This window comes from Accipiter gentilis, chromosome 5 (genome assembly GCF_929443795.1).
Source record: "Accipiter gentilis chromosome 5, bAccGen1.1, whole genome shotgun sequence".
In the NCBI taxonomy this organism is placed as follows: domain Eukaryota; kingdom Metazoa; phylum Chordata; class Aves; order Accipitriformes; family Accipitridae; genus Astur; species Astur gentilis.
In genome coordinates this window covers 16,417,731-16,440,097 of record NC_064884.1, presented here as the reverse complement: position 1 = coordinate 16,440,097, position 22,367 = coordinate 16,417,731, and the positions used below count along the sequence as shown (strand labels likewise).

The window sequence follows — 22,367 nt, the reverse complement described above, 5'->3', positions numbered from 1 at the left end:
AAGATGGATGTAAACAGGGTAAGGCACTCCTAGAAGGGTGGGCTCTTATAACCCAAGCCTCCCGTTAATAGGATAGCGGTGAGCGTGTAACTGCAAACTTGCGGGGGAATTGCTGTAGAAGGCCATTTAGATACCTGAAAGCGTTTACTAAGGTTTTGTAAGGGTCTAGTACATTTTTCTGTTATATTGCTGCTATTAATCCTGCATGTATAGTTCACGGACTAACAGTTAATTACATGCTATGAATAAATCAACAAACCACTTCAATTCCAACTTCATTTAAGCCAAGAGTTGTATTCCCCTACAACAAGCACATGCACTCTCTTCAGTGTTTTCTACTTCATACTGATACACAGGGTTTTTTTTGTTTTCTTTGTTTGGTTGGGTTTTTGTTTGTTTGTTTGGGGGTTTTCGTTTGTGGTTTTTTTTGGTTTTTTTTTTTTTTTTTTTAATTATTATTTTTTCCTTTTCCTTCACCTGAGGGCACCTAAGACATTCAGGAAATCAACCAACTAGCTATACAGGTAACATTTGCTTCAGTATTCAAGACTGATTCCAATCAAACTACTATGGCAACTCTAGTCCCCCAAAATAACGGCTCCAAAACCTGGACCAAAATAGATCATGTCTTTGGAAAGTGGGCATTAAGTTCTTGGGCTAGACAAATGAAAATCTAAAAGGTTTAACATATATGCTAGGTTTCTTCATGTGGCTTCTTGAACAAGATGCTCTAATGAATTTAATCCACTAAATGAGATTTTTTGCATCAGGAAATTTGAATTAAACACCATACGAAAGATTGGTGTGTTTCTACCCCCTGCAACCGGCAAAGTTTAGTTTTAGGTCACTTCTAGAACACATTGTAAAAAAGTGTCATTCATATTTATTTCTTTTTTTAAGCAGAGTAAAAAAAATACAGTTACATTTATTTTGGTATGGTTTGCTTCTGAGCTTCTGCTGATGACATTTTTATAAATTAGAGATAATCAAGAATACTTTCCTGTGTTTTAACTTCACAAATTCTCAAAGTCTTTTGAAAGTGTAGAACTGCAAAATCTAATGCCTGGGTTACAAAATGTAGAGCCTCATTACCATCCCTATATCCTAAGCAGACTTGCATAAAACTATACGTTGACATTGATCCATGACTCAGAACCTCAAAACCTTTTGGAGGCTCAAAAATACTGGTGTTCATTAAGTGTGTAAATGTACTACTACTAGAATTTGGTTTTTATTTATGGGCTCCTAACTTTTGATTAATAAAAATAATTATCTCCCACAATTCTTTTTCCTTTCTTCTGTAATCAAGATTAAAGCATCCTGTATTATGCATCAGGATTTTTAAAACTAAGCTTACAAGAAACATTGTCACCTTAGCAACTACTTTTTAGAAGTCACTTACACTGTAAGAGCTGATTTTTAACATGCACTTACAAGTTTAAAATAATTTCTACACTAGGAACTGGCATTCTTCATTACAATTTCAGAAAGCCATAAAGACTTAAATCTGAAAAAGAGTATCAAAATATTACAGAGTCTTAGTTTACTACGAACACATGTTTTTGTCACATAACTGTTTTCAAAGCTATTCATACAAATGCCATACAATGAAAGCGGCTAGTGGAAACCAGAGTAATCTAGAATTCCAAGAAATACTACAGAAAAAAAATAGTATTTGCAGTTAAAAAAACACATAAAAGGCAGTTATTCACATGTAGTCAGCCTGGGAAATGAACACCTTAGCTGACAGTTGCATACCCCCTAGTTCCAACCAGCACTGCTCCAATGCCGTATTTATTACTCCCCACTTCTACTGCTCCTAAGCACTTTTCCAAGTTAACTGAATATCTGTACTTTTTTTTTTTTCCATGTGCTAGAAGAAAACTACTCTTCCACTTCTTTCTGTCCAGAAGGTACCCTGCCCTATTAACAACCAAATTCTTACCTACTTCACTGTTTATATATTCCATTTGTGGAATATGGAATCAAAGAACTGGAAATCCTTCCTTTTCTCTGTAACTTAACTGAGTGCTTCAAACAAGCACAGTAGGAGCACCTCTCCAATTAACATTTACCCAGCACATTCCACCTCCTCATTCCCTTAACACATCTGAGTCACAACCACCAGCTCAAGTGACTGGAAAATAACCTACTAAAGCAAAAAATGCATAAAGTTACACAGTCATTGGACACATAACTTCATAGAAACCTACATTTGGAAAAGTAGAGAGTTTCCCCTGGAAATAAGTTAATTTTATTAAAGACGGAGAGGACCTGTAGAGAGATGCAGTGTCTTGTATTAAGTCCATTGATGTACTATGAAAAAAATGAAGGCTTTCAGAGAGACAAGCTCTTCTTTTAGATTTAGTCTTAACATTAAGGGTTACCTTAACATTAAGGTAACCCAGAAGGGTTACTCTTCTAAGTAAAATGAAAAATGAATTCATTCCCCTTGAATAACTATGGATTAGGCTTGTAAGCAAAAACTGGACAGAAGATTCCTTCCACCCTTATCAGGATTTTTTGTACCTTCTCTGCCCATTTCTTATTTAAAGTCAAAGCCTGGTAGATAAAATAAACCCCCAAATTAGGCCGTTAAATTGATCTTCTAGTCAGCTGAATAGTGCGTGAATAGCTGTATTTTTTAAACAACGTTTCTGTTATTTTGAAAATTTTGTATTGGTTAAGCAGTAGGAGGTAACTTTACTATCTGTATTAGTCTTTGAATAATTCAATAATCCCTGACAGAATAGGAAGGCTTCTGCCTACCTTGCCTATTTCGTCTGTGCCACACCATTCTCTCAAACTCCACCTGCTGGATAATCGTCTTACAACAAGCCCAGAGAAGCTTTTGTTTCACCACTATTAATACAAAACCTAGATACAATGATAAAACTGATTGAACAGTATACCTGATTATACATTCTTCATGTTTTCCTTTCTACCATTCTCTGTCAGTACTACAATCAAGTGAAACCTCTGGATAGATTATTTTTTCTAAACACATCAGGTTAATTGGCCATATTCGTAACTAATATTGATTTCTAGTAAGTTATATGCAGGAAAAGTCATAACTTCATGTTACAGCTAAGGAGAAAAAAGTATACCTCATGCTTTTCAGCATCTGATAGTAGAAATGCAGAAAGTAATGTGCAAATGTAACTTTTAACTAATAGATAAAGAACCACCTTTAATTTTTCAAATGCTATGAGATAAAAGGTTAAAAAAAATGCCTCGGAACTCCAGAAGAGTACCAACTCCAGAGAATGCCAATTCTAAGATAGTTAATTTGAAACGTACACATCCTTCTGAGTGCTAGATGACCCTTCTGCTTGCTGCTCCTTTCAGTAAATTAAGTCAAATCATGATACGTACATTCTGCTAAAGCTACAATGAAGCATTCAACTTTCCCTATGGCTGAGCTCTACTTTTCACATTCAGAACATTTCTAGCTTTGGGGGTGGAAGGAAAAGTAATTGAATTTGAGAGCTGTAAGGGAAAGGTAGCAACCTGAGATATTTTTATAATACAGAATTTACTTAACCACTTCCTTATACACAAGTCAAACATTCAAGTTTGAAACAGTAACTGACAGTAACTTTTTACACATAATTTCCAACCCACAAAACACATATTAAGTTAGATCTGTGTATTTGCTGTTATTTTCTCTTATAGTATGTCTTATAAATACACTTGCCACCAAGTACTATTCTTTATTATGATCTACCGTCCTGTAGGAATAATTCAAACACAATGCAGGGTGATACACACTCAAGACTTGCTAATCATACCTGGAGCAGTCTGTGCTACTTAAATGCTGGAAGAGGCATTACATTTGAGAATAGTAATTTAATCAAAAGTTGGGAGAGCATGTATTCAGTTAGAATACTGCTCAAATATTTCTCTAGAAACAAAAAATGAACACCATTTTTGACAGCTGATGATGTAGCACAGGCAGTAAAAAAAAAAACCCCAAAACTCCATGGCTTGCAGATTATTATAATGTCAGAATGTCATCACAAAATAAGCACAACTGAAGACTATCTGCAATGAGAAGTTTTATAGAAGCTTCAAGACAATTATTATTTCTGATGGAGAACTATTTTTTTCCTCTTGAAAGAAGTCCATCTATTTTTGCCAGATCTCCAAATGAAACTGTTGCAGAACCTCTCTGGGCTGGTCTTGCCTAAGAAAAAAAGACCAAAAAAAAAAAAAATGTACAGTGCTAATTTTAAATTAAAATATTTTGTAAAAAGCTTTTAAAGCATCAGTAATTTAAAAAGTAGCTTCAAAGAGAAAATAGCTCAGCTTCACGTTACCTGTGATTCATGGAACTTCCAGCCAATCATGTAGTAGATCTGAAATGTGGCAGGTACTGAGCCATCGCTATTTCCGTACATTTCTGTTAAGGCAAGAAGGGAGAGGAAAAAAGGTACACAGAACATCAGTTCTAAGAAATACTTAGCTCTCACAACATTAGAACTAAGTATGACATATTCATCGTGATGACTCTTGGTGAAAGATTTGGGACAATAAAAATATCCCATTCTGGTGCATCAACATGGTTCAAATCCTGTCATCATAATTAAGGTTAAAAATATCTGTACAGCAATGGTATTTTGTTCTATTCCAAAATGGTTTCTTTTACACAGAGGTCAGAGAAAAAGACATAGAAAATATGTTCTTAAAGTCATTTCGGATTAATTCATTACCTCTCAAATACTTACCTTGGTATATTGCAGCAGCTGCCAACATTGTCTCCCTGTGTAGCAGAGGTTTTCTATTCCAAGAACAATTACTCTCCCCCATACCTAAAAATACGTTTTAGCTTTAAGAAAAAGAAGATATAGCACATGTCATGAGTTAAGTGTCATGCACTAATGACAGATTTTTACTAAACCATAACAAGTATAGATTCCTCTGAATCTCCCTGTAAGGAGACACCAACATACTGCACATAACTAGGTGAGTTTCTTACCTATAAGAATCCAAACCTTTTAATGCCAATGCTTTGCAATTTACAGTATGTATTGCTAGGAATGATTTCAAATTATTACTTCTTCAGCCTGAGTCTTCCAACATTTAGGCTTTCTAGTATCATTGATTTTAAGCGTAAGTACACAGTGTTTATTCAGACACACCACTTATACGTATTTTTTTTAAGACAGATAAGCATCAAAATGACTATCCCAAGAGATTTTTAATAAGAAATAAAATAGCCACAAATCTAATCTCTTTAATCACTTATTGCACCTGAATGTTTCTGCAGAGAATGAAAGTTTTATTTTCATTAAGGTGTTAGTCTAAACAACAACAGCTGATTCAGAATAAGATGCCCAGAATTGCTCTATAAATAACAACTGACTGCATAGGAATGACTACTTTACAATCCATGACAAATGCAATCAGAATACTAACTCAAGTGTTAAGCATCTCAATTGTTTTTTGCATTCCTCAGCAGACTCCAATTTGAGGGCCTATTTATTCTCATTCCAAAGCAGTTTCCTGAATGTCCTGATACTTAGGGAGGCTTGCAGGAAAAGTTAGTATGTGGCATACATGCTTCTGTCTCCCTTTCAGGGCTCTTCAGCAGCTTACACTGAACAGGCTCACAAAGAATGGGAATACAAGGGAAGCAGAAAATTCATAGCAGACCATGACGTAGCAAATCTTTGACTTCTGTTTCCCAACACAAATCTGCTGACAGGCATAATCTCTTGAATCACTAGAGATCAGGGAAAAAAGTAATGCTTCCACTGTTACAATAAGCTTTATTTATTATTTATTTATATTTTTTTAAGGAAGAAATTTTTTACAAGGGTAGTGAGACACTAGAACAGGTTGCCCAGAGAGGGTATAGATGCCCCATCCCTGGAAACATTCAAGATCAGGCTGGACAGGGCTCTGAGCAACCTGATCTAGTTGAAGACCATTGCAGGAGGGTTAGACTAGATGACCTTTAAGGGTCCGTTCCAACCCAAACCATTCTATGATTTGGAGTTTAAAAAAACCACAGTGAAACTCTTCTGTGTCTGCATCACCAATACACAAAACATTCATGTTTCCACAAAGTATATACTTGCCTTGCAAGTCTTCCATAATCTCAAACAGCCCTGGGTAGTTGACCTGAATTTCATCAGTATCCTAAAAGAATTGAGAAGCTTGGTTTTAGAGCGTATCAAGCTAAAACGGTAACATTATGCTAGCCTTCAAAGCTGCTAACGGACTATTCACCTGCTACTTCTGTTCAAACTGCGTATTTCTCAGAAGAATATTCTGTCAGCATTTCTAAAAAGTTTTGGTTAGTAGCCCAAATGAAATCAAATTTTAATTGAAATGCCATTATTTTCTCCTTGGTTTTAGAAGAAACAGCAAGACTGTCTAAAGTTTTTTCAAGTAGGTCTAACATTTTCTGACATTTTGCCAAGAAGACCATTCAAATTCTACTGGGCCACCAGCCAAAGATACACTTCAGTTGGTTTCATTAATCACAGTGAAGCCGAGAAGAGAGGCAGTCCAGGCTATTTCAGAAACTTATTCAGCAAGGTGCACAACATGCAGAAAGAAGCACTACATTACCAATACATTCATAAATAGTATTTTTTATATACCAGCAGCTCTGATGTGCTGGATTGTTCTATCTGATTGTTCTCTTATTTAGAATTACCACAGTCAGGGTGTTAAAGCCAGCTCTTGACAGCAGGTGTCCCAAATCAGAGACAGCAGTGAACGGTGATACATGAGGAGAAAATCCCCCTTCTCTCTCCAATTCTGCTAGCTGCAAAGAGCAGCGAAGCTCATACAGAGTGTCTCCCCCAAACATTGCACCAATGAATACTCCATCTGGCTTCAGAACTTGGTGAATCTACAACACAGAAAAAAAAAAAAAAAATGTTTTTTGTTATTAAGCCTATGTAACTAAGAAGTTGTTGGGACTTTTTTATTTTTTTTTTAAATGAACTTAAAAGCAATAGTTACGCTACTGTAACAGACTTTTAATATTGACTGTATTCTACAAGGCACGCTGTGCCAAAGGTTTTGGTAGCACTGCAAGATAACTAACCTGTCTGAAAAGAGACTATTTGTTCTTAAGAAAGAGTGAATCCCCAGTAATTACACTTACAGTCTGGAAACACAAAATGCACTGTGGAAACCTAGGGTAAAACTATTTTCAGTGTGATACTCCTAAAAAAAATTCCTCAATTAATGTCCTTCTGAAAGTAAGGTAGATTAAGATAACTTCTGCTTACTTTTACTTTCTCAGATGAAGGCAGCAAAAATACTTTTTAATGGCCTGATTTAAGAGAAATGAAGGTCTTACTTTCCAGTAGTGATCTTTGCACTTCTGAACACACAGTAGAGTAATGCAATTCTTATTATGTCTACCTCTACTTATTTTTAACTAGCCAGAAAAGCAATATCATGACTCGAACGCCAAGGCTGACAAGCTGCTTTCTCGTCTAGTAAGTCCTAGCCCCATTCCTACTGAGAAGGCCAATAAATTCATGCTTTCTTGTTTCCTTAAGAACTGGCAATGGTCCCTGGTTTAGCTATCCAGAAGAGCCGTATTACATAATCAGTTTAACAAGACAGCAAAGGCTTCAAACAGTTTACCTTACTGATTTGAAGCAAAAATCTTTTAAACTGGTTTTTAATTCAGTATTAATCAAGCTACCTTTTCTATGCTAGTAAAGGAGCCTTTAATTGACAAGTAAGAAATTTAAGCAGTTGAAGGCAGTTTCCACTAGTTAAAGCCAGTAGTCCCGACATAGGAGATGAGCATTCACAATGAAAGTTGGCCAAGAACCCACCCCAGTTCCGTCCCCTTTGAGGGACATTATAAGGTGTGAGTTATTTTTACCATGGGGGTAAAAATATTTGACACTCTATAGAACACTTAAGTTCCAGAGAAAATGATGTATTTCTTTCCAAGTCTTTCTGTTTGTTTGTTTTAAAGTACTGAAGGCATTCCAATTTCTATTTTTATTATTTCCATAACAGTAAGGTACTGCTATTCATACCAACAGGTGGTAGAATAGCACTGTAACGACTCACAAATTTGAAATAAATGAAAAAACAGCAAATTGGTTAAAATATTCCTTGCTCTTGCTCCAATTTGAAAGAAGTTTTCACCTGTAGGAAGGCCCTGAAATAATCCCAAATCAGTTTTTTTTCAGTAACAGTTTCAGTTTCCTGTCCTCAACAAGTATTCGCTTCATTTCAAAATCAAAAAGCCTTTATCTGATTAAAGTTGTATTTCAAAGTAAATAGGCGAGACATAAAAACAATAAAAGTTCCATAAACCAGTTCTAGAGAAGCTAGATTTGGAAAACTCTTGTACTACAAGTAGTAAGAGCTAACACACAATAAAAATAAATAGCATTGCCTCAGTTTACATTAGTTACTGTGATCTCAGCTATTGAGACTATAAAATACTATACAAACATGTTGTTTCACAGTTATTCATTCCAAATTGATTTGAGAAAGTAAATTAATAGAAATATCAACTGATGCTCCTCAAACTACCAAAAATACTGCAAAAAATACTTGTGTGCAACATGAGCTATTTCTGTGTCTCTCATTTAAAAAAGACCTGGAAATACAGAGTGCTCTGGAGGCAAGTAATAGCAAGTGGTTTTAGTAATAAAAAGCAGTTTCTTACCTCTCTAAAAGCTCTAGGAAGGTCATTCACCCAATGTAAACTGAAATAACAGAAGCATACATTTTATAATTGCACATTAAATAAAATTTAGGGAACACAAATAATTGTTACATTATCTGTTTCAGAAGCCAAAGCAACAAACTAGTTTCTCAAGCTGCAAAACTTCTGAAATGCCTGCCTAAAAGTGACACTAAATAAAAACAAAAGTTCATACAAATAGCTTCTTTTTTTTTTTTTTTAATTTTAAGTTGAGAAGATGAAGGTCCTGAAAACTAGTTGTCAAAATGCAGGAAAGAGAGAAGGTACATGTCTTTTGAAGGAAAACAAACAAACAAACCAACCAGTAAGAACCATGAGAAAAGCAGTTTTTTCTAATGTACACTCATATTAACTATGCAAGTACATTTCCTACTGCTGTTTAATGGACTGTTAATCTTTCTCTTCTTTTTCCTTAAAGTTACTGTGAAAAGAACATCATTTAACATCTTGAACAAAAAAATAAAATGTAAATAAATGATTAACACAGACCTTAAGCTGCTAACAACAAGATCAAATGTATCTTCTTTGAAAGGAAGGCATTCCTCATCAGCTACAACACTGACTGTAGGGATTTCAGATTGTACAGCGTTTTTCTAATGTTGGGTTAGAAGAAAAACAACATCAGAAACTCACTTCTTTTGTTTTCCTGTATTATGGAATTGAAACACATTAGTATTCAGAAAGCAACTTACTAAAGCATTCTCTGCAATATCAACTTGAATAAGTTTCTCAACTGTTTCCTGAAATAGAATTTAAAAAATCTATCAAATATTTACTCTTTTTTTTTTTTTCTAAGTTGACATTAGTCATCTTTTTGGAACGCTTACACATACTTGCAAGAACTTCGAAAGAATTTCTTCAATAACTGATAAAAACTTTATATAAAGCAGAAAGCATCTTTTCCCCCCAACGTAGTACTTTGCAATTCCTCCCAGGGAGAACAGCTGAGATGGAAGTAGTAACAGAAAACATATTCTGCATTTTTAGGTATACGTTCAGTCAAATATAAACCACGGATTAACATCCGATGAAGTACCTTTACTTACAGTGCGGTTCACGAAGGCTAGCCTGTTCACTGCTTAAAAGTCTCTGTAACGATGCTCGTCTTCAACAACTAAGTGCGTCGATCAGAAAAACAGGCATATCCCTACTCAAGACTAAAGGTTAAGTGTCATACAACAGATAGCTTCCCTCGCACTACCATTTGTCTAGCCTTCAGCGACAATAAATATAGAAAAACAGCTTGCACAGCACACATCTTTCTTTGGATGACAGCTACAGATACGGAGGGGCGGGGAGGTGACATTTACCTCATCAAGGTTCAGAGGATTGGTTTAAGCTATCGTAGAGCCCCGTCTGAAAACAGAGGGATAAAGGGATACTCGTTTTAAACACTTTCAAGTACGAAGAGCGAGTACCTTGGTTAAATGTCGAGCTATGTAACCTCTTCCAGAGCCAAGATCCAAAGCAAGAGGAAACGTTCTAAAGGAGAAGTTGAGCAACACAAAACACGATCAGGACTTAAAGCTATTTTAAGTGACTGCATTAGGTTTCGCCTGCCACTTTCCAAACACCTTTCCCAACTAAGCACGCCGAGCATCCTTCCGCGGCTCCCGCCACGAGCAGGCGCAGAGCAAGGCTCTCCCCACCAGCCAGCGTTTCTTCCCGAGGGCCGCGGCCCTCGCCCGACACCCCGCAGTCGCGGGGGGCGAGCGGGGGTGGGGGCGTGGGGGTGTGGCACACGGAGCCGTGCCCCGCCTCCCCTCCCGGCGAGGCTCACCTGGTGATGTCGAACACCCTGTCCGCTATCCTGCCGCCGACCTAGGGGGGAAGCCCGCCGGTCAGCGGGGGGGGCGGCATCGCCCACGGCCGCGGCAGCTCACCCCGCCCGACCAACCGCCCCCGGCTGACGCCTCCCCCAACCTGACGCCTCCCCCACCTTGCCGAGGGGGCCGCCCGGGACCGCCCCGGGCCGCCGCCGCCGCCCCCACCTCCTCCCGCAGGTAGTCGCACTTGGCGGGCTCGGCCTGCGCCGCCGCCCAGTTCTTCTGCTTCCGCTTCAGCCGCCGGTCGAAGGGGCTCAGCGCGCCCGAACCCGACGAAGAGCCGGCGGGAGGAGAAGCAACGGCGGCGGCGGCCGCGTATCCTCCCGACGGCGCCCAGAGCCGGCGACGCCCGCCCCAGCCGCAGCCGCAGCCGCAGCCCGCCCGCAGGGCCGAGCGGCCGGATCCCCTCAGGGCCCGCGCCGCGGCGGCCATGGCTTCGGCCGCGCGCCCCCGGCGCATGCACGGTCTCTGTGTCCCCGGAGCCGCCCAGCTCGGCCTCCAGCTCCCTGTGCGCAGGCGCGCCGCTGCCCCTTCCCCCCACGCCCCCCAACCTTCCGCCGGCCGCGGCGTGTGATTGGTTAGGGGGGGTTTGCCCTCGTCGTAGTGCCCGCCGGAAGTGGCTGCGGCGCGGAGCGGCGTGGTGGGTGGAGGTTGGAGGTTTCCGCGCTGAGGGAGCGCAGCCGGGCCGTGGAGGCGGCGGCGGCGGCGGCGGCGGCGGCCGGTAACGGTGTGTGGGCTCGGGCCGGTCGGGCAGTGCGAGCGGGGCTCCTCACTAGGGCGCGTCCGCGGGGCCTTGTCCGCCGCTGGGGTCGGGGAGGGAGCCGGGTGCGGGCGGGGGCTGGACGCGGGGCGGCGGGCGCCCGGGGGAAGGCAGGTTCTGGTGCTGCCGCGCTGCTGCTGGGCCGCGCTCAGCCTCCGCCTGCCCCGCAGCCGCTGATGGCACTGGGCTGAGCTCCTCAAAACGTTGCCGCTCTCGCTGACTTCCTTCCTAACTGACGCTTTAAAATGCGAAGCGGCCGAGTCCTCTCGGAAGTAAAAGTCTGAGGCCTGGCTTACAGTGAAGCTGCTGGAGGTCTTGTTCCCGACTGATCGGGAAACAAACACCTAAGGCCGTATCTACAGCCGGTATGGTCTTTTTTAGTTGCGTATCCGTTATCCGAGGAAGCTATGATTGGTGGCCAAGATTGTGGTGGGAACAGGATTATTTGCAACTCGTTTAAATTGCCTTATGTGCTTTTGGAAAAAACTTTTTCGGTATAGGTTAGAAGCCTTAACTTTGCTTAATTCTTTAGTTTTTTTCAGTTATGTATGTGAATCTATGTTAATCAGGCTCTTTAATCTGAAGTGCTTTTTTTATTCTTATATTGTAGATGTCCAAGTCTTCAACAGCATCAAAAATGTCATCCCAAGAGGAAATACTGAGCGATGGGCGGTTTAGTTGTGTTACTAGGGATCCCAGATTTTGGGAGATGCCCGAAAAAGAACGTAAAATCAAGATTGACAAACGATTCCGAGCTATGTTTCATGACAAGAAGTTTAAGCTGAAATATACAGTGGACAAAAGAGGTCGCCCTGTTAACTATACTTCTACAGAGAACCTCAGGAAATTTTATGCCTTGTCAGAGTCTGACTCTGATCTTTCAGAAAGTGATAGTAAAGAACATACTGTGAAAAAAAAAAAGAAAAAAAAAGCTAAACCTAAAGGAGAGGCAGATTCTGCAAAACTACTAGCCGAAGGCCTTCCTAGGGAGGAGAGCAAAATAAACAAACAAGCAGGGGACCGAACATGTGGAGCCGTGACAAAACTAGATGACTTTAAAAATGAAGGACAAAAAATGTCTAAATTGAACTTGAAAGAGGACTCTAAGAAAACTGCAACAGAAATTGACCACTCTCGGGGAAGCAAGGGCCTTTTACACAAAGGGGAAAACAAGCAAGGAGATGCGTCAGGAGGAAGATCAATTTCAGTTCAAAACAAGCAAAAATCTTCACAACCAAGTGGTACTCAATCAGTTAAAGCTCCCAGGAGGGACCACTCCCTAGGAGGAAAAATAAAGGAATCAGGTTAGTTGTTCAAATAACATAGCTTAAATTCTGCTTGTTTACTTGAATGTTGCTGGTTTTGTTTTATCCATGGAAGATCTTTCACAAGGTCAGTCATGAAATAGCTGACTGACTCAGATTCAGTGTTGCTGAAGAATTGGAGTTCGTCAGCTCTTTATAGAACCAGTGCTGATTCTTCAGTAAGATTGTGAACATCCATGTCCTTTTAATTGCTGGAGCTGAAATTGTTGCTTGGTTAGAAAAGTAAAATGTATAGTAGTGTATACACCACTGTATTTATCAAACTGAACGGCAAATATAAGATCTGATACTATGAAGGCTTCAGTGTATCAACGCTTGTTGACTGAAGGCGTAAGGATGGCAGCATCAAGCTGTTAATGTTAGAGGCCATTAAAGAGAACAGGTGACGTCAAGAAAAACTTTATATTGCTTGCGCATGCTTATAGTCTACATTATTGAAATCTAATTTCTACCTGTTGATTCTCTACATATAAATAGAGTAACAGAATAATATTTCATTAGAGTTTGAGATTGATAATACAATTGTGGGTCTAAAGAGCAATTAGATTAGATTAGACAAGCTGAAGAGGCAATACTGATGATTTATGTTGTTTGCACTTCCCTGATGTAATTTGTTCCTGCATCAGTACGCATTTCAGGGGTTCAGTAAATCCATATGAAGAAAACCTGAGGTCTCCTCTTCTTTGTAAAGCATCATATGTAATTCCAACATAAAAATAGATATCTAATGTTTATCTCGCAGTGACTGTATGCACAGACACCTGTGATCAAAGTGACCTCAGTAAAAGGCAATCAGAGGAAGAAATTTCTGCAAGTGATCTTTCTGAGTATGCAGAATCAGAAGAAGAGGAGCCAGAAGATGATGGGGAAACAGGCAAGGAAGAGGAGCCAGAAGATGATGCGGAAACAGGCAAAGAAGATAGTGATTCAGAAGATGATGAAGAAAGTGACAGTGGGCCTGATCTAGCTAGAGGCATAGGGAACGTTGAAACAAGCTCAGAGGATGATGAGGATTTAAATGAACTATTTGCAAAGGAGCCAGAGATAGAGCATTCGTGGCGTGAGCTAGATAAAGATGCCCCTCGTGGAGATGAGGTAACAATACTTGGCGCGAGTAAAGTTGCTACATGACAAACTCAGAAATGTACAGTTATGATTTCAATATAGACCGTCATCTGTGACACAGTTTGTGAAAGTATTTTTCATAAAGGTTTTTCAGCTTTTTAGTTACAGAATGCAAGTGATGAAATTGGCTGAGAATGAGAGACTTGCAGTTTTCACTGGTGCTTCCCCTTCCCTCTAAGCAGAGGCTTACCTATAGATAGATAAGCTATCCATAAGTGAAAGAACAATCAGAATGGAGCTTTTCGGAAATTCCAGAATTTAAATAGTACTGCTTTTGTTCACTACTGGCTTTTTTCACTTTTTTTAATTTGATTTTTTAAATCATGCTTTAAGAAAATACAAAATCTTTAGACAATGAAGTAGGACTTTAAGTCTGAGCACAATTAGTGTATAAGAAATCACAGTACTCTACTGCTGTTACGGTACTGTGATACTAGTTGCTATTGTCACTAACCATATGATGATAACAAAATCCTAAGCGCTGACATTGTAACTGCAGTCTTAAACCTGTGATTGGTGCAGGACGTTCTGTGGTGCTTCACTATTTGTCCTTTTTATCTGCTCAGGTGATTGCTCCTTCTGACCTTTGCTAGTTTAAGTGATACACATTCTTGAGGAAAATGCTTCTTTAATTTTTTCAGCAGTTTGTTGCTGACTTTGATTTTTACCAAGGATAGTTGCTAAAGAATTGTGTGTTCCCCATAGCAGGAATTAAACCTATGAACTTCATGTCCTTTTTTTTCCTCTCTGTTCAGATTACAAGTAGATTGGCAGTTTGTAATATGGATTGGGATAGGTTGAAGGCTAAGGATTTGCTGGCTCTATTTAATTCTTTCACACCCGAAGGAGGAACGATATTTTCTGTTAAGGTAAGACCTGATTTATAAAAGGAGTACTGGCTTTTACTGTACATCAAAAAAAAAAAAAAGACTACAAAATAAGAACGAAGTAAGACAGTTCTGTGGAGAACCACAAGAGATATTGACCTGACATATGAGGAACTGTTGCAATTTAACTTGCTGTGTTAGAAATAAAGATGTGCTGGTTTTCAGCAATGGGCATGTATTTGGTAGAGTTACAGTCCAAAGCTGTTAATTTCTCATGTTTATGAGGCTGACTCTAAGTGCGTTTTTTGAGACTAATAGTGAAGTTCTCAAAGTCTAGTGGGGGAGACTACATTTCCTTGGCTAGTTTAATTTCAGTGATCTTTATGGTAGATAACCCAAGCTTAAATCTGGCTATTTCTAAACGCTGTCCAACCCTTTTTACCATTCACAACACTTCTTGGTTTTACCCACTTTTGAATTATTAATAAATTGGTTGAATTCTGATCAGTTAATTTATATTTTTCCATTTTCAGTGTCTGTCTCCGGCTTCCTGAGAAATGTTAGCCCCTTTTTGAAAATTCAGAGCCACAGTGAAATGCATGAAGTCAGGGATCCTATTGTTCTTTATCTATGCCAAAATATTCTCATTCCTAACAGGCAGTTTGTTTATTAAACTCTTTTCTGTAAATTAAAATTAAGAGGGTATTAAAGTTTATGGAATTGATCCCTTTACTGATTTTAGAGAAAAAACATAGTGTCTTAAAGGCTTGGTGAGATATTTTTCTTAGTTGGTATACATTATGCTGCTACAGTTAAATTTACTTTTGTGGTGTTGTATTTGTAGATTTATCCTTCAGAGTTTGGAAAAGAGAGATTGAAAGAGGAAGAACAAAAAGGACCTGTGGAACTATTCGATCTTCCAGAGAGTACCACAGAGAATGACGGGTATTAACTTTATCTTCAAATGAGAGATATAATATGTCTAATTCCCAGTGAAAATCCCGATCAGCTCCTGTTTCTAAAATTTCACATCTGGAAGTCTCCTGTGGATGCCTCGATTTTTATAGCTTTTTCAAGGGATATTTTACACCTGGCCCTTGTTCATTGTCAATGCATTGAATAAATGCATTATAATGGAACTTGAGGAAATTTGCTTGTTGATAATTGAGATCAAAATTTTTATTACGTAGCTCATTGGAATAATAAATGGAACAAATGTGTGGAAAGCTTAACGTAGTATTTCTCCTCTATGAATTGCCATTCATGCAGTAAACTTCCTTTGTTGCTTACTGTCAAAATTTTTATATGCGTAATCAACAGGGACCTTAACTTAGGCCAAGAATTCCCAGATTGAGATTTCTTGAATGCCACCAGCAGCAGCCCTGGTTTACTAGGCTGAGCTCATCAGGCCTAGCATTGTCCAGGCTTCTTCAGGCATGTCGTGGTTTTTGGGGGGTTTTTTGTTCTGGGCTTTTTTTTTTTTTTTTTCCCCTTTTGTTCTCCTTGAAAGTCTTGTCTGTATGGAAGTTGGGAGGTTTTGCTTTTATATTTTTCCAGAATTTCCAGATGTTTGGCAGCTTGACTGGGGCCACTTTTGTATAATACATCCCGCTGGACTGCCCTATATTTGGAAAATCTAGATGCTTCTGAAATAAGTGCAGATCCCTTTGAAGAAAGTCTCTAGTGCATCAGGGAATTATATGATGAACTCACAGTGCGTGCTGAAGTTAGCTTCACTGTGTGCATCAAGGTGCATCCTGAAGTGTTGGATTTGCTGCCTAGCAGGCTCTAGAAATTCTGGAATACAACAAACAGAAATCCAGATATCCCAGAGATACCTCAGTGATACCTATGTACATACCCTTTAAATTCATGGGACAGGACCTCAGCCCTGTGATCTCTCTCCTGCATCCTTCCACCAATTCATCCACTTCTCAGTCTCTGTTCTGCTTTTCTTTTTCTCTTGCTGTTATCTTGTATGATGCCACTACCAGCTGTGCTAGCCAAGCTGGTATTCTGATTCTTTTCCTCACCCATACCGCTTTCTTACTCATCAGTCCTACACTGCCTCTTTCTAGTGTGAGCATCTGCAATTCTGTCCTTACCGTCTCCCAGTTTCTCTTACATTCTTAACATGTACTCTTGCTTATGTATGAACGTCCTTTTCATCTGCCTTGTTAGGAGCCAGGATAATTGCAAACAACTTGATAGGAACTATTAAATACTACTTTCTGTGGCCTGCACAGGGGTGTACAAATATGCTATTTTGTGCTCTGTTCTCACCTTGCCTGTGGGAAGCAGTCAGGTACAGAAAGTGTACACTTAATAACATGAGTCCTTTTACTTAAATAAAACTGAATAGATACCAGAGACTAGGAGAGTGTTTGAATGGTGTGTGCTTTTAATGAGTTGAATTAAAATGTTTTGCAAATGAGAAGTTGTTAAAGGCAGCTCACTTGATTGTGGTGTTTTCCACTTTTGCAGGCTTTATAGAGAAAAACTGCGGGAGTATCAATTTAAGCGACTGAAATACTTCTATGCAGTTGTAGAATGTGATGCTCCTGAAACAGCCAATAAAATTTATGAGGAATGTGATGGACTGGAATTTGAAAGTAGCTGTTCTTTTATAGACCTGAGGTAATTCCAGTGCTGACTTCTTTACATGTTGGGCCAGGGAGGGGAGGGAGAATTAAAGCCAATTTAAAATAATTTGGAGTAAACTACATTGTCCTTATTCTGTAACCAAAATGAGATATGTAAATAAATTAGGCATCCAGTGAGTTGTTCAGTTGCCCTATGATTCCTTTTTCTTCTTTTTGAGCATTTTTACTGGAATACGGGAAGTTTGAGAGGATCTCTGCATAGAGAGATTATTCTCAGAGAAGTCAGGTACAATGTTCTGGTTGCATCTTCAACCTTTTGGGTACAATTAAGTGGTAGGATTTAGAAAATAAAACAACGTACTGCTGCCCTTCCCCCCCCCCCCCCTTTTTCTTTTCTTTCCTGAAGGGCCCAGAAGTGGCTCTTTTTCAGGGTTGCTTACCACAGGGCAAGGATATTGCTGCTGTTGTCATGAAGCTGCAATAGGTTACTATGCTAGCCCCTATGAGGGAGCTGGAAGCATGTTTGGGAAAAAAAAAATTTTAAATTATAGCTGTGTTTTATTGCCAGTATTTCCTTTTGTTACTGAAAAGCCTTGTAGTCTGAGCAGAAGATAAGTTACTAAATCATAAGAAGTTTTGGCAGAAACTGGCTTTGCCTGCTGGGTCCTGTGTTATGGGCACTCTTGGAAGTCAGTGAAAGATAAGTCTTTTTGCTTTGAATCGTTTTCTAGATGAACTTAGTTCATTTGCTTTGAACCGTTTTGAAGATGATGACCTCTGCCAAATGAACATGTAACTTCTCATGCTTCGAAACATAGAAAGATAGTGTTTTACAACAGACACAGCTGCTTAAAACTCTAAACAAAGTAGATTAGGAAAACAAATTTTAATGTTGAATAGTATTCATCAGATTACATTTGCAATGATTAAAGAAAAAGAAGCCCAAGTAATTTCTCATGTAGTGTACAAAGGGTTAGTTTTTTTATCTAACTTCTTCCATTGTAACACATGAGTTTCGTCTTTTTAATATTTTTTTTGTCCCCTACTAATTGTAATGTTAAAGGTGTACCAGGCTTCCCTAAAATATTCTCAATTTTTTTATTTATCTGTTCCCAAATTCTATTTTATTCACTTTTTTCTTTTGAATTTTTAATATTAAGCTTCCTGAAAAGATGATTCTTAAAACAAACAAAACCACCTCTGACCCTGCGAATACCAAACTGAAAGTTGTTTAGTTTACTTCCCCAACATGGTGGTGCTACACATCAAAAACCTGTGAAATAGCCATGCAGAAGCCAGACAGTTCATCTTACATGTGTGGAGTACTTGTCTGTTTCTTTTGTTTCCCTTTCAGTCTTACCAACTTTTTATTTTAGCAAATTCTTTTGTGCTGATGTACCATACTCATGAAAAGCTTAGACTGTTTATACTATGAAATTTCCCAGTGTATTTGAATAATAACATGTTTTATTTGCCTTTAAGATTTATTCCAGATAACATTACATTTGATGATAAGCCAAAAGATGAAGCTTCAGAAGTGAACATAGCTGTATACAAGCCAAAGTACTTCACATCTGCTGCTATGGGAACATCAAAGGTACCTTTACAATGTTTTTGTAATGTTTTTCGAATTCATTTAGTTTTATTGTCGGCTTATAATTTATATAAGTAGTGGGGGAAAGATTCCTGATTAGCTTCACCATTTCAAAATAAAGACATCAAACATATTAAAAGATATAAGCATGTTACAGAGCCACAAGTTGCAACCCCATAAATAAGCTGGAGTTTTGGATTTTAAAAGAGATTCAGCTTCTTTGTTACAAATTAAGTACTACATTTTGACCTCATTATACCTCTGTTACAAGTTGCACATGGAATTACTTTGTTATTCACAGTAAAATCTTGTAATTTGCCTAAAATGGGTATTTGTTTGTAGCTCAACAAGAGACTTTTTGGTGGTAGTGCCAGGCTTAAACAGTTGCTTCCCCTCCTTGTAGCTATTTATTCCTACTCTGTCTTATGTGACAGCCAAAACTTCCATCTGGCCACGAAGTGAACCACATTGGAGAAGTGATTAGTTGAGAAATAAGTAATTCCTGCTGGATCATTTTTCAGTCAGATCTATTTCACCTTCCAGTTGAGGGTGCAGTTCCGCAAATGTTTTCATTGTCCTCATTGCAATCCATGCATGACTCCAGGAATGGGTTGCTGCTGGAAAAGGGAAGGAAAGGAGTTGGTGGCTGCTTCAACAACAGTATCTGCTGCCACAAAGGAAATTTGGCTTCCAGAGGTTTTGTGTTGTCACCTGCTGTTACAGAACCCTTCAGTGCATGAGGAGACTTCTTCATTCTTTCATGTAGTTAAAACTCCTTGAAACTCATTGTAGAACAAATTCCAAAAAGTTGTAATTAAATTTATTTTAGTAAATAGTTATTATAGTTAATTGTTGTAGAGAATATCAGTAACAGTTTTACATTGCGTCTTAAATGGAAGGTGTCGAGGAATTTTCCCTAAAACAACAGAGTTAACAATGTTTAATTTTAGTGTTTCAGATTCTACAAGTGGCATTTTTATTTTTAAGGTAGATATCACATGGGATGAGACAGATCATGAACGAGTAACATCACTCAGCAGAACTTTTAAAAAAGAGGAACTTCTTGACATGGATTTTCAAGCTTATTTGGCTTCTTCTAGTGAAGAAGAGGAAGAACAGCAGCAAGGTACTTAGGTGAATAAATGTTGTCCACAACGTCATTAGCTGCAGTGTTTTGAACACGAGTTATTTAAATACGTAAATTCCATATCTTTAGAAATGGAATATTGTCTTTTACAGGGTCAGTATTATGCTCGTTATATAAAAGCTGTGGTCAGGTTCTACTATGAAAATAACCTACCTTTCCTCCAGACCTAAACATCTCTGAAAGTGGCATATATTTTTTGTTTGTGTCACCTAAAGGTGGAGGGAAATTGGTGGTGAGCATGTTGGTTGGGGTTTTTTTGGCTCTTTTCAATTCAGAAATAAATGGATTGATGACAGAACACTGACAGGTTGACAGATGCTAAAATTTTTTTGGAAAAGATTCAGAAGTTAGGCATGCTAACATGGAAGCTGTAGAGTTCTTTAAATTTGCTGGAACTTGACATTCCTTTTTTCTTTATTTCGTTTGTTTGTTTGAGTTAAATACACTTTTCCAGTGTTCTTTATACATGATAAGAAAACACATGCGGGTTTTTAGAATGGTATCTCTAAAGCCACAATTGAGGTTTATTATGCAAACCTGATTCTGATTCTCCAAATATAAATATCACTAGTATGACCCCAAAATTACTACATTCTTTTTGAAGACAAAGTATGTTAGCTGAATTTGGAGTTACAGCTTACTTAGAAGATTCATTAGTGAGAGTTTGGCTTAAGTATTCACCCTAGCTTTAAACCACCTTTCTGGTTTTCATTTCTGTACTGCAAAATCTCTTTACCTGGTATAATTAATGTTTGATTAAGCCAAGTATAATGATTATAATTTGAGTGATTTCAAGTAGCAAGATCACAGGTGATCTAAATCATGGCATATTTTCTTTATTGCTGTTAGGATAAATCTGTTAAATAAAAGTTGCTTTTCTTCATATGTTTGAATGATTTATGTAGAGAATGTGGTAGCTATTCTGTTCATTCAGTGCTGAATGAAGATCTGCTGCCTTTCTTTGAAGCCTGAGTAACACTGATCAAAAATTACCAAATGGTAGGTAATTAGGAATTATCCTAATGATTAAGCTGCTAAATAGCTGCTTTCTGAATAGAAGCTTCCACCTCTGAGTGTAAAATCATTTTTTTCCCTTTTTCTTTTTCCTCCTACCCCTCTCTTTCTTTTTTACAGGGTATCTTAACATTTCTTTGTCAAGTTTGGCAATACCTACTTTAATCTCTTGATTTCTGAGATAAAATTATTTTCAATAGAACTGGAGGTACTTCCTTTTCAGAGGAAATGTCCTGCTTTGAAACATGGAGTGGCTAACAACTAAATGGATTAGGTACAATACTCACTGCAGAAATCTATTTATAGGTTAATACAGTGTTTTGTCCTCTTTGTGGTCCTCTATACCCATACTAAAGTCTCTGCAGGGCAAGGAGATACTGAGGAAGCTGCCCTAAGACTGTGCTTGTTGGAATGGCCTAGGCAGGGTGTTGAATGCACTCTAGACCTTAGAAGCTCCTGAGGGAGATGTGGATTGTACAGAGCTTCTTCACTCCAGCAGTAGCTCTTCTTGGGTATCCAGGGAAGTGTGAATGGCAGTGGAGAAAAGCTGTGCTATGGGCCTTCTTGGTACTCCTAAGCCATAGGTCTTATACAGTAAGGGGAAAGCTAAGTAGCAGAACATATTTAAGAGAACTTTAGAGTGTAGTAGTAACATCTTTTAAATGTTTTTTGATTCATGTACTTCTTAAGAATATAAAGAGAATGTAATCTTAACTTCATAAGGTATGTAAATCTTCTGTGTATAGTTCACCATCATGTAAATTCCTCAATTGCCTTGCTTGTTTTCACTCTTAAATTCAGTCTGCTCTTAATTAATAATCTATATATAGCCTAAATTACAAGGCAAAGAAAATTGCATTAAGCCTTAATCAGGTTTTTCAAACAGATGTTAAAATTGATTTATACTGCATTAAAGCGCGTTGTTGCAATCAGAGATGAGTTTGGAGCATGCAAAAGAACGTTACAGATTTTTCTGGTTATAGAGTTGGGAAATCTTCTGGCAGCAAATTCAGCTTGGCAATATCTTGGCAGGGTTAATGTCCATTTGTTTCTCATCTTACATAAAAATGCACTTATAAACTGCATCTCTGTGAGCTTTAGTTTCTCTGTTAATGCTGAGTAAAGTATCTGCATGGGAGCAGCAGATGCAGAGGAAAGCATTTCCATCTTCTGTTATGTACAAGACTACCGCTATGTTAAAGACTAGCATCTGTAATGGGGTGGTGATGAAAGCAAACATCTATAAGTGAGCAATATTCCAGGAATTTTAAAAAATAGACTTCCATTGCTGGGAAGGAAAAGAAATTGACCTTAAGTAATCTTATCACACTAACAAATTTTAAACTTGGAAATGTCTAGATTCTAATGATGTTTTGAAAAGTAAGTTATTAATAGAGGAATTATGTTGTCATGTCTTTAACGTGTTCCTGAACTTTTGTATCACA

At 38.4% G+C, this 22,367-nt stretch overlaps 2 protein-coding genes across 7 annotated transcripts in view; one reads left to right on the top strand and one right to left on the bottom strand.

Annotated features, from left to right (window-relative positions):
* Window positions 1–866: 866 nt before the first annotated feature.
* Window positions 867–10,978, bottom strand: NDUFAF5 (NADH:ubiquinone oxidoreductase complex assembly factor 5). Of its 6 annotated transcripts, none has more exons than XM_049799619.1 (10): window positions 10,693–10,978; window positions 10,482–10,522; window positions 10,120–10,183; window positions 9,191–9,294; window positions 8,663–8,702; window positions 6,668–6,865; window positions 6,084–6,144; window positions 4,728–4,811; window positions 4,320–4,402; window positions 867–4,186 (listed from the first exon to the last, which is right to left on the bottom strand). In XM_049799619.1, exons 1-10 carry the CDS (start codon window positions 10,957–10,959, stop codon window positions 4,100–4,102), a joined length of 1,029 nt encoding a protein of 342 aa, XP_049655576.1. In that variant the 5' UTR covers window positions 10,960–10,978; the 3' UTR covers window positions 867–4,099. The 6 variants fall into 6 exon arrangements, 5 of the variants coding, with proteins under 5 accessions (XP_049655576.1, XP_049655579.1, XP_049655580.1 ...); XM_049799622.1 differs by lacking the exon at window positions 10,482–10,522 and adding an exon at window positions 9,394–9,441 and having other exon boundaries at window positions 10,693–10,732; XR_007505958.1 differs by lacking the exon at window positions 867–4,186 and adding an exon at window positions 9,394–9,441 and having other exon boundaries at window positions 4,359–4,402; window positions 4,728–4,828.
* Window positions 10,979–11,149: 171 nt separating this feature from the next.
* Window positions 11,150–22,367, top strand: part of ESF1 (ESF1 nucleolar pre-rRNA processing protein homolog) — a 32,043-nt gene continuing 20,825 nt past the window's right edge. Inside the window, exons 1-8 of the mRNA XM_049800332.1 lie at window positions 11,150–11,254; window positions 11,898–12,591; window positions 13,355–13,707; window positions 14,493–14,606; window positions 15,409–15,509; window positions 17,049–17,201; window positions 18,650–18,764; window positions 19,749–19,887. Of these exons, the coding sequence (XP_049656289.1) occupies window positions 11,898–12,591; window positions 13,355–13,707; window positions 14,493–14,606; window positions 15,409–15,509; window positions 17,049–17,201; window positions 18,650–18,764; window positions 19,749–19,887 (1,669 nt within the window). The 5' untranslated portion in view covers window positions 11,150–11,254. The remainder of the gene's footprint in view (window positions 11,255–11,897; window positions 12,592–13,354; window positions 13,708–14,492; window positions 14,607–15,408; window positions 15,510–17,048; window positions 17,202–18,649; window positions 18,765–19,748; window positions 19,888–22,367) is intronic.